At 37.2% G+C, this 12,671-nt stretch overlaps 1 protein-coding gene across 2 annotated transcripts in view; it reads left to right on the top strand.

Moving 5' to 3' along the window:
- The window catches only part of LOC123698312 (serine/arginine repetitive matrix protein 1), a 146,171-nt gene extending 135,648 nt beyond the window's left edge, over positions 1 to 10,523 (top strand). For both annotated transcript variants that reach the window (XM_045644891.1, XM_045644892.1), the window contains 5 exons: positions 2,485 to 2,902; positions 5,024 to 7,093; positions 7,514 to 7,655; positions 7,813 to 7,932; positions 8,049 to 10,523. In XM_045644891.1, coding sequence (XP_045500847.1) covers positions 2,485 to 2,902; positions 5,024 to 7,093; positions 7,514 to 7,655; positions 7,813 to 7,932; positions 8,049 to 8,235 — 2,937 coding nt within the window. In that variant the 3' untranslated portion in view covers positions 8,236 to 10,523. The remainder of the gene's footprint in view (positions 1 to 2,484; positions 2,903 to 5,023; positions 7,094 to 7,513; positions 7,656 to 7,812; positions 7,933 to 8,048) is intronic.
- Positions 10,524 to 12,671: the final 2,148 nt, after the last annotated feature.

Genomic DNA, 12,671 nt, shown 5'->3' with positions numbered 1-12,671 from the left:
ATACTCTGCAAGACTATGGAACGTGTACTGAACAGCAGGCTTATGGCACACCTAGAAGCGAACGATCTACTCAGTGACCGCCAATACGGATTTCGCCGAAATCGGTCCACTGGGGATCTTCTAGCGTGTGCTACCTATATCTGGAGCGAGGCCATAGAGAATCATGGGGAAGCACTTGCTGTCTCCCTTGATATCTCGAAAGCCTTCGACAAGGTCTGGCATGATAGCCTTATTGGCAAGCTTCCATCGTACGGTCTGCCTGCTGGTTTCTGCGCATGGATCACAGATTTTCTGAGAGACCGGTCGATACGAGTAGTCGTCGACGGCTGCTCGTCCGACCAATTGGCTATAAACGCCGGGGTCCCTCAGGGATCAGTTCTCTCCGCAACACTATTCCTGCTACACATTAACGATCTGCTGAAACCCGGTATCTATGGGTACGCAGACGATAGCACTGTTGTGGAGAGATACGTATCCAACGCGCGTGCTAGTACGGCACAAATCCAGTCTCTGCGGGAGGCGATGGTCGATCGCTTGAACTTGTCCTTACAGGCAGTCTCCGATTGGGGCGAGGCCAATCTGGTCAAGTTCAATGCGACTAAGACCCAGGCGTGTCTATTTTCCGCTAAACGGAGTCCTTTCAACCTGACTCCGTCTTTCCAAGGTGTATCTGTGCCGATAACTGACCACCTCGAGCTTCTTGGTATCACCTTAACGCCTACTCTTAATTTTGGTTCATACATCGAATCAAAAGCCCAAGTAGCCTCAAAAAAGCTTGGTATTCTGGCGAAGGTGAGACAGTATTTCAGTCCGGGACAGTTGCTCAATCTCTATCAAGCACAAGTCCGTTCGTGCATTGAATACTGTTCTCACCTCTGGGATGGATCAGCCAAGTACCAGCTGGAGGCGCTTGAGGCGATAGAGAGGCGTGCCAAGAGGCTAATAAACGACGATGAGCTAGTAGGCAAAAAACTCCAGAGCCTCGCCCATCGTCGCAGAGTGGCAAGTTTATCGGTATTTTATCGGATACACTTTGGTGAGTGCGCTGCGGAATTGCACGATCTAATTCCGCCATCCCCGTTTTTCCATCGTTCGTCGAGGCGCACAGACTCTAGGCACCGCCATATGGTGGACGTTCCATGTACCCGGACAAAGCGGTTCGGATCGACATTCTTCATTCGAACCGCGAGGGACTGGAACATGCTTCCTGAGTCTGTGTTCCCCGACGAGTACAATATGGAGGTCTTCAAGAAAAGAGTGAACAGGTACCTTCTAGGAAAGCGCGCTCCATCTTAGGCCACATCTCAGCTTTCCATCAGGCGAGATAGTGGTCAAGCGCTTTCCTATCAAATAATAAAAAAAAAAAAAAAAAAAAAAGAATGGTCCACAAAACTCGACCACACAACGTTTTGCCCATTAAATTATTCAAGTTAATAATGCTAAACTTTTAATGAGCTACTGTGATTTCTAACAAAAAGCATTTTACAAATTCTAATTAAGCGTGAAAATAAATATGCAAATAACGACAAAATTTCTGTAGACATCGCAAATCAAAACGAGGGTGGTAGAGCCGATGTTTAATTATGTAAATAAATTTTCATGCGTAGGTACGAAGGAATCGTTAAACAATGCACCATGAGCCTAGCCTTTCGATGTTGAAGTTTGAATAAAGAACAGCCCTGCGGGCAGCTTGAAACCGGTCGCCAATCTTTATTCTTATTTTAAAGTCTCCCTCATGTTTAATGACTGGCATGCTCGTTTGTTTCATAAAATTATTATGATTAAAAGCCTCCCTGCACCGGTAAGCCAAACTCAAGCAAACCGACGTTTAGTAATTTAAATATTCACGTAGGCAGGCTATACTTTTTTAATCGTTTAGCAATCACATTGTGTAATATATTATGCAATGCTTGTGGTACTCGGTACATTCAACTCGCGTTTACGTAAACATCTCGAGGTCGGTGTTTCCAAAACATACTTGAGAGCTAAGCTGAAGGCCCTTGTAATTATTGGTGTTTTAGATTCACATACATTTTGTTTAATCAAATAATACACATGTGATCATTGTATACTACAATGTATCTATGACTCAATTCTCTAAATTTGGCAGCAACTCAAAAATTTGGCATTCCTTTTATCACCTAATCGTATTATACAATGCAAGCACAATATCTCATAATATTCTTTATGCTCGTCCTCATAAACAGAAATGGTCCCTAATAATGATCGCAGTCGAGGGGAGAGAGCGCCTAACCGACCGTTACGGTCGTCGGATATGTGACCGCTGCATTTTATTACCACTTTACTCTGCCACATAATCGACCTTCATGATGAAGGGCTTCTTTTCGTCTAATCGTCGTCAGGTATATTCCGGCAAAATTAAAATTTTGAATGTGCACTTAAAAACATCTGAAACAAATTGCAGAAAATATTGGTTAGAGATTTTTATAGTATTAGTGCTGAAGTTAATTTTTATTGTTGCAGGTTGAATTTCTAGAGGCATATTGCACACCTCGAGACACAGCGCGCAGATCTCCACAACACAAGCGTCGCTCTCGAGAACCACGTCGTTCACCTGACACCAGATGGCGAAACGATTCCCGTAGACAAAACTACGATTTTGAAAGACGACCATACGAATACGAATCAAGGAGATACTTTGGAAGGGAATACGACGCAGATTCAGGAAGGCGGCCATTTGACGCTGAGTCAGCGCGAAGGCGCGCGGATTACGAATCAGCCAGAAGGACAGACTTTGATTTGTCAGCTCCTGAATCGCGTAGAAGAAGTCCTGAGAGCGCGCCCGAAGGTTCTGCAGACTCCCCACCAGAGCCAGCGCCTTCTGCTCCTTTGAGACAGGAACGACAGTCGAGACATCGGTCACAGCAATATTACGAGTCTGGTAAGTTTTGTTCGATATTTTTAGAAGATATTCCTTTAAAATAATAGTACTCTACAATTGCTTTACCTTTTCATGAAAACTAATTACTGTACAATATAAATCACTTGTATGCAACATATTATTATAAAAGTAGCGACGAGCTCATCTCCGAGGAATGAGGACAAAAGATCCTTTCTTCTTGCAAAACAATCGCGGTAGAGTCTTGTTAAAAGCATTGTTCTCGAGGCACCAAACTATCCTGTCCTATCCGTCCATCCACCTGGAAAAAAAGTAAAAAAATGTTAAAAGCTCAAAATGTCAAAAGTTTTTTTCACATGTAGAAAGTAACAAATATACGTAACATTTAGTGTATCATTCAATATTGTATTATTATTTCTCATGACAATCAAAAGGACAGATATTTAAACATCTGAATACGTATTTTAACATTTCGTTTTGAGTTGATTGAGAGACATCGCATCTCATGCCTCATTTCGTTTCCAATAGTGTTGTGGAAATGTTCAACTAGTAGTTTCAACAGAAGCCGATTGGACGTCCACAATTAGGCGGCGGAGCTAATAAAACCTGCACTAGCAGTGAAGCAACAATGGCAACTTTTAATCAGCCTTTTTCCCGTTTGTTCGTCTAGACTGAAAAAATCTCGGACGTAATAAATAGAGGCTTTTGATTGCAATATTTCACTGTGAAATCATGACTTATCTCTCTTCTACTTTAACCAGATTCTTTATTATTTGCGTAATTCATGTTGTAATTATTATCGTATTGTCATAAAATAACAAAATTTAGTAATTCTCTTTTAGAAACATTATTTGGCTGTATGTTTTAAAGTATTATTTGTATAGTATTTATCCAAAAGACAGAATAAGCCGTGCTAACGCGGACTTAAATGGTTTCGGATTCCACCATGTATGGTTATTAACTTAAATCGGATTTCCGCTACGTGTATGATGATGTCATGTCATTGCTATGTTTTTCTGTATGGCAGTATTAACTGAATTAAAATACGTTTTAACCTAAACCGTTATGAAAATATATTTATTTTATAGTCACACACGTTATGGTCAAATAACATTGCTTTATCTCCTCCAATATCCCAACTTTGAAAAGACATTAAACATGTAAATCGTGGCGATTTAACAAAATCGTGCTCGTAGGGCACACGTCCAGTCACGCGGAAACGTAATTACGTCACCTAATGACAACACTTTACACACCCCTGTCACTAATAGACAATTTCGTGTTTTAGGAACCGTTATTAGAATTAGAAAGCTTCTATTTAATTTTAATCTCCTTGCCTTCGTATCTTTAAGTAAATTGCAATGATTTGAGTTAATGTAGATTATGAATTCTCGTTCAAACTTTAGTTTACATTGTAAATTGAAGAATTTGAGCTCTCATTAGTCTTGCATTAGTCATTAGCCAATAATGTCTAATTGGCAATATTCGCCAACGCTGTTGCTAGGCAATTTCCCTGTAAGGGTTTGTCGCGGCTAGAGGGCTAAATCCAGGCTTTAACATGCATTCAGAGGGATGCCTTTGTTGTTCGAAGCAAGGAATTCTCATTAGGGTATTCCTGCTTGCTTTTGAAATTACATTAGCATCGTATGCATGAGGAAATAGACTTTTTTCCTCGAGGGAATCTATGAATTTGTCTCATTTATAAAGAAATATTATAGTAGTCTAAATTAAATCTTATGAAGTATCTTATGGGTATGAATATAATTAAATACTTACATAAATGTAGGAATTATAATAATTTTCTTATATCATATTTTTGTCAAAAAATTAGAGCTGAGAAGTAAAACTCGAAAGGGAATGTTCAATGTTATTTTCGAAAAAATGTTATTTGAAATACGTTCAGAAAAGGTTTAAAAAGTCCCTCGTTTAATATGAATTTATTATACACAATATGTGCACATTCTCGTTTATTTTTAAGAGACCACTTGAGACGAATCGTGGTCTCAGACTTGAAGGATGTTTCTAGCTCGTTACTCACATTTTATTCTTAAAAGCTTTTAAATTTTGTTGGATCTCGTCATTTAATCTTCAACTTATGTTCATAATTTAATTGTTAAGTCTAATCGGGATAGGATATTAATTTTGTTTTTTTTATTGTTACAGAATCATCTACAGACGACCGGTCGTCCTCAACAGAAGAAGAAGAGGAAGAAGACGAGTTCGGTGAATTCGATCCATTTGCAACAGCACCGTCCTTGCATTCGCCTGACAGTGGACGTTCTGATCCACGTTACGCAAACGCTCCTCGCAGAAATCCCAGTCCATATTATTACGGCGATTTGTTTAAAACTGCACCGCCCCCACCTGCACCTTCAGCCCCAGCAGCATCCTCGACGTCATCTTCACGAGGAACGCGCTACAGAAAATCGGCTAGTCTTGACGCCCCACACGTTGCTCAAAGACCAAACCTGCCAAAACGCTTTTCAGTGGCTGAAGATGGCTTTCGTGAGCTAGAGCGATCGTCATCTTCGTCTGGAGAGAGCGCGTGGATGCCGCCGAGGCGTCGTGGGCGCGACGCGGCCGGCTGCGCGTGCGCCGCGCCCGAAGATGTAGACGAGCACCGTCCATCTCGTAGCGTATTTTATGTGCCGGCGCCTTTGCCACGCTGGCCACAAGAGATGACCACTCGACAGATATATGAGACCGCTTTTGACTGCAAAATCGCACGCTCCGACGATGATTTGGATGATTTTGACCGCGTTAGTAATCATCCGGCCTTGTTACAAGCCGAAGAGCGTAAAGTTATATCATCAGCAGCATCAGCTTTTGAAGCAGTTGAGCGGAGTGAACCAGACTACAAAGGACGCCGCAAGGTGACTATGAAAACAGATAGCGTTCGGCGCTCAAAGATACCAACTATCCGACAGAAAAGGGAAAGTGAAAATAACGCATTAGCATTATCAGAAGACTTAGAAAAAGTTCATATAGATGATGAAGAGCGAACAGCGTCAACATCGCAACTTCCTTTCCGCGGCTATACTCCATCTCCGCCATCAACAGCGCCTTTACCCACAAAATTTCAACAGAAAGATGGATCTGCCATGAATAGTATAAAAAGCGCCCCAAATTTGCCTCAGTCGCAACCAGCTCACCCACGTCTGAAAGACTTAAGATTACCTGTAAAATCACTCAGGGCTCGAGACACGCCTACAAGTAGTGACGCTAGTATGACTGATGTAAAAGCGTCTGTTTCTACTGAATTAGATGTTGGACAACGTCTACGAGATTCAAGTCGGGAATCACGTGATGGTGATGATGAAAGAGGGCAATCAAAGGACGGTATTTTTTTAGAGATTAAGGGTCGACCCACTTCCGATTCAGACACACCAGAGTTGAATCGGTACACGGGGCCAAAGGGGGTCGGCCCTATAATGGAGTTTAAAGGCAGGCCCGGTATAGCTCGCCCTAGACGAAAGTATTCGAGCACTGAGAGCATGGCTACAAGTAGCAGCGGAGGAAGTATGGAATCACTAAGAAGTAGCAATAGTGAAGGTGATAGAAGCAGCAGTAGCTCTGATGGTCGACATTCCTCTTCGCTAAGCTCGCACAGCTCGGATTCTGGCAACGTTCCTTTTGCTAAATCACACCATATGCAATTAACGGGGTTTGGGCATCATCCGGCTAAACTGCACATTTTAAGCCCTATATCTGATAAATCTTCACAAGAACCAGCATCGGAAACATCTGACAATAATAAGAATAATAATTCACAAAAAGTTTCTCCGGAAGACGTAGATACGGGAAATACTACGATCCAAACAACTGTAGAAATTGTTCAGAAACCTAAACGTCGTGCATTACAAAATAGGAATTTATTGAACCTTACTTTTAGACATTCAACACCAGGTGATACAGAGATTCAAGGGTCGGATAGTGGTATATCAATACACTCTAGAGAGGGTGTTGATTCCAGGAATGCTTTCATAAATTTTAAGAACAGCAATACTGAGGAAGCACGTAAAGATGAAGACGTGGATCTTTCAGATCTACCATTTGATATGCCAAAACTTCGTAGACGACGGGCTGAGGCTGAAGTTGATCTACGAACCTTGCCATTTGATATGCCAAAACTGCGAAGAAAGTTACGCGGCCAGTCCCTACAGTTAAATAATGATTTCGGCGAAGCTATATCTAACGCTTCATCGAGTCAAAGCGTACAAGACGTAAATCAAGGTGAGTTATTGCATTATTTTAATAGAAAATAATAGGAAATATCATTTTCTATGATAATTTATTAACAAACATAGTAAGAAAAGGGTCTGCCACCTTCAATTCACATTTATCGTAATTTGACGTGACTTTTACAAAATAATGCCGATTAAGATACATGACTGAGATTGCACCGCACAAAATATTCTGGTAGGCCGCCCTCCCGATATTTAATTTACTAAAGTGCCTTTTGAGGGAAGTTTTTCTTTATGCTGTGTGCAATTTGTAAACGTACATTCAAGTTACGGGATTTTGGTAGACTTGTGATTGATACTTTACGAGAAGTGACATATTACTTACATTGAATATAACTGAAGTTGTCAGGCTTTCCATTTTGTATTTTACATTTAAAATTGTATCAATAATGAATGTATTATTTTCCAGATAAGCATCGTGAGAAGCTTACATTAAATTTCAACAGTGGCAGCAGTGGATCAAGCGGTTCTAAGGGATTGCACTTAAACTTGGGACCCATAGCACCACCACGAGATTTAGTTGATGCGTCTCTTCCACTTGACCGACAAGGGTGAGTTTCAAAGATGACACGACATTGATATTTAATTACTTTCTTTTCATTTTCTCTTGTCTTTTAATTCGTCATTTAAATTTACTATTATATAATGTACATATTATGTTTTGTCTATGATATTGTTTATATTTATAATTATTTTTTTTAATTTCAGGTGGTATCATGGAACGTTGTCGCGCATAGAAGCTGAAAGTTTGCTCAGAGATGCAGAGGAAGGAGCTTTCTTGGTTAGGAATAGCGAATCTGCTAAACACGATTACTCGCTTAGTTTGAAGTGAGTATAATATTTTTTATCATGTAGACAACAAATATTATCATATTCATATCAGTCTCTATACTATCTCGTAGATAAAAATGAGTCACGATATTTAATTGTTCGTTTTGTTTCAGGTCTACCCGTGGTTTTATGCACATGCGTATATGTCGTGGAGGTGATGGATATACTTTGGGAGGGGCCTCGACTGCATTTCCCACAGTGCCTGCTTTAATGAGACATTATGTTACGGCTCAAAGGCTGCCGGTCAGGGGCGCGGAACATATGGCTCTGTCGACTCCACTGCCTGCCGTCATGCTTTGAAAACAGAAGGAGACTGTGGACATCGTCCACCGTGTTTCTTCTGACACGCAATCGACTTATTGGCGATTGCTTGAGTCGCTTGAGTTCATCTTGCCAAAGCCTGGAGAATTGAAAGCCTTCGGGTTGGAGGAGGAAAAATCGCCAATGATTTTATTTGCGTCCGCTATCAGGTTTCAGTTAGCATCGCATTCAGACGGGTGTAAATATTGAAGCAAGTTTTCGTTTAGAAATTTTTGATACATTAGCAATTGTATGTGTATCTCTGTATAGTTTTAGCGTCCAGTGAATAATACCAAAGAGTTTTAGGATATGTTTAGCTATTTTAAGGGGCTTTTGTATTTTAACCGCTCGGATTACACTCTTTCTTATTATGCTAGTCCATACACCGCAGCAACCTGTATTCTTAAATAATTTATTAGTGAATGTAATCGACTTATTTATTTCATATTCATATTATTATAGTTATTATCAGAACGTTGTTTTGTTATCGCTTGCTATTAATTCATTACAATCATACTAAGATGTGTAAACATCCATTTATGTGTTTATTTATTGACGTAAGTGATAAGTTCGTGATGTAACCACAAGCAAATTTATGTATTTTTATGTGTTTTATGTACATAATTTGGGGCCTAATTATATTACTGGGCTTGGTTTGGCGGGTTCGATAAATAAGTACCGTTCATGCACAAAAATCAGAACAATATCTGATTTACACTAACTGAAAACAATATAGTCCACATAGTCCGTTCGTTGACTTAAATAGTATTAAAGTGGTAGTGATTCATCGTTTTCAAGGCGGTCACGAATACCGTATCGATTTTAAGCAAGGTACAAACTGGTACACGCATTGTGACAGACCTTTAACTATTTATACCGTAATAGACTAAGGAATTTTCATTTTTGCACCGTAGTTATTAACTAGTTTTTCATCCACGAAATAAAATATTGAGCTTAGATTAAGAATACAACTAAAATACATCGTTTAATTTATTCATTGCAAATCCTTTGAGACGCCAGATTGCAATTCTCCGAAGAATACGTCGCAGTCACAACCAATCATCGCCATACTTGATGTCACGATATACAGAAGTAACGGTGGGCGTTATAATTATATAAAAAATAACCGTAGTTATCTGTTATGGCACATAATGTATGCGTAAGTAAGATCATAGAAAGATTGCACATGTTATGTAACAGTCACTTTGACTTATTTATATTTTTTGTTACATTAGATGTAAGTAGAAATACCTATTTATGGGCCTTGTGTTATGAGGTTTTCATTTGGAAAATATGGTCCAATTCAGATACTTCATTGTCGCATTTAAGGTTAGAAAAATAATTTGTTTAGATATTAAAATAATTAATTTTCTGTGATTTAGTTTGATATAATGTTTGTAAACGCCAAAAACTGAAATAAATCTATGTGTACGCATGTAATATGAGTTATTTCAATGAATTCTTAAATTGATTCAGAGGTTTAATCAATAAGAAATGCAACGTGATCTCAAAATCTTCCTCTACTGTTCAGTTACCTTAGATTTAATTTTGATTAATTTGTACCTGATTTTGACTAACACTTGTTTGAGACTTAAAATACGTTTTAACAATTTTGTTACGTGTATAACAATATATTTAGGTGTAATAGTAGTTTTATATGGGAACGAGCGAATTTTTATGTATGTGAGACATTTTAATATGTACTAAACCACCGCAAAGCAGCTTCTGCAAGCGTGCAACTAATTTTAATATTTAATGTACGATTTTATTACTAAGCAACTGCGTAGGCGATGTACAATAAAAATTAATGCGTTTTCCATGTTCCAAACTGGAAAACCTAACTATATGGATTGCAAATAAACATTAACAAATTCTATAATGACAATTTAAATAGACTACATATCAAGTATTTTTCTTAGAATTTGTTAAATTACCATCTTACAGAGTACTTTTTCATAATATTATGTTTACCACCAAAGCTCGATTGAAACATAAAAATTCTGTTCATCATTCAGAACAAGAGTTATTCTTTTAAACTTGAATGAATAATAATTTATTATTGTATATCGCATACAATTATCCGTTTAATATTTAACGTAGTAAGTATGTAATGGAATGTAATGATAGCGTGGAAATTTCTGGAAGTCTTAAAACGTGTCAAAATTTTTCATAAAACGATAGGTTTTGGTCAAATGTTAGGTAATGTTATAGCTTATCGTAGTTATAATCAAATATAATTTTGAAGGTGTAGTTTGAAATAAATGACGTAATAAAAGTCTTGAAAAATATTGTGTTTTGTTTTAATTTTAGCTGGTTAAGAACCCCACTTCAACATATTGAATATGATTAAAAAATGTACTTGTTTACCTTTCTATATTCTCTACGACTAAATAAGACACGAAGTGTCTGCATGATTTTTTATAAGCTATAGGTAGTGAGAAACTACCAAAGCCGCTTTTAGGCAAAAAATTATGGCTTAACATTTATTTCCGCCTATACACACAGAACTAAACAATAAAGCTGTTTTTATAGCGTTTTAAATTGGTTTGAAAATTTAAAATAGTAACTAATAAAAATAACTAAGTAACTATATTAATAACTAGCGGTCCGCCCCGGCTTCGCCCGTGACTACATTTTTACGTTTTCTCTCCATATGCGCTTACCAACACATTTTGCGATTCATTTTTCTATTATAGATTTATTATATTATACTATTCTACAATCTTGAAACGATAGTAACAACTTAAAAGGAATAGATACTAGAGTCTCACTTTACTTATGAAAATTTCATCAAAATGCAACTATAGAACATACATATAAAGTAAATACTTAAACGTGTAGGTACGTTATAACTTATAAGTATGTGCATCCTACATCTTGCTTATCCATACTTACCTACTAATGTGAAAGTAACTCTGTATGTCTGTCTGTTACTCAATCACGCCTAAACTACTGAACCAATTTTCATGAAATTTGGTATGGAGATATTTTGATACTCGAGAAAGGACATAGGCTACTTTTTATCCCGGGGAAATGACGCAATTCCGGAAATCCCACGGGAACGAACTATACGGGTTTTTCTTTGTCTGCGCGGGCGAAGGCGCGGTCGGAAACCTTGTAGGTACATATAATAAAGATGAAAGTTTGTGAGGATGGAAAGATGTATAATCGGTTCCGTAATATTTGCGTGAAGAGTAACTCATCATACTCACGAACTTTCGCATTTAGAATATTAGTTATATTTTGTTACATATAATTTTTTGGCTCTCATGGTTAAAACCTAAGATGAACCTACGGTTAAAAGTTAAAATTAATAAAAAATCACCCAGAATATATTATTATGTATCCTACATGAAACATAATTGTTTATCACGCCATCTATTGTATACCTGCAACACTACGACATAATAATATTATGATAAGCATTCACTTGATACACATTGTATTTAGTAGATGGCGCTGCTGGCTTACACGCCCTCTATATTAATTGTTTCGTAGAATTTATATTATTACTAGCGGTCCGCCCCGGCTTCGCCCGTGGTACTTATTCACGTTTTCTCTACATAAGAACCATGCTCGTACATCAAGGAATATAATAAAAAAAGAATTAAAGAAATCGGTTCAGCTGTTCTAAAGTTATGCGCTTACCAACACATTTTGGGATTCATTTTTATATTATAGATGAAAAAAGAAGATTCAAGCAAAATATGAATAACAGAAGACTGGCATGGTTGATAATATTTTTTTTAATTATCTCATTAGCGTCGCTTATTATTAGTAACTCCTGCATCTCAGGATGTCTATGATCTAATAATTTTTGTGTATGTCTTGACCAACGATCAAACTTTAGATTTAAAATAAATAAATAAATGATTAATAAATTCATTGTCTAGTAAAAAATAGAACATTGAGTGAGTCAATGAAAATCAATTACCCAAAATAATTATTAATAATCGAATTCAGCAAACCACGATCAATAAATTGGCTCACTTTTTGCACATTCGTACTCCTAGGAAAGTTTCGTTCAATAAAAGCAATTAATTTTCAAGTAAGTAGTTAGAAATTATCAGTAAGTATATTCACCACTAATTTATTATGTACTTACCATACTTAATTATAATAATAATTAACGATTTAATTCAAAGTTTGTAATAGGTATATATTTTAGTAATATTTGTATACGTAGTATATTATTATTAGTCTGTGGTAATATATCTTAATCTACCTACCAACGAATTCAGTAGGTACCTACCTATTTAAGTACATATTTTCGGAATTAAGTAAATTTTACGAAACTAGTTATAGTAATTTGTATTCTAAATTATTTTCATAAAAAATCAAATTTTCAACTAAACAGAGTTTTCTTTTATCTATTTTAGTTATTTTTCAATGGAAAAATTTGTAAAAATTCCATTTTATTAAATGTTTCAACATTT

The sequence above is a fragment of the Colias croceus genome, chromosome 16 (genome assembly GCF_905220415.1).
Source record: "Colias croceus chromosome 16, ilColCroc2.1".
Lineage (NCBI taxonomy): Eukaryota > Metazoa > Arthropoda > Insecta > Lepidoptera > Pieridae > Colias > Colias croceus.
This window is presented reverse-complemented; position numbering and strand designations above follow the sequence as displayed.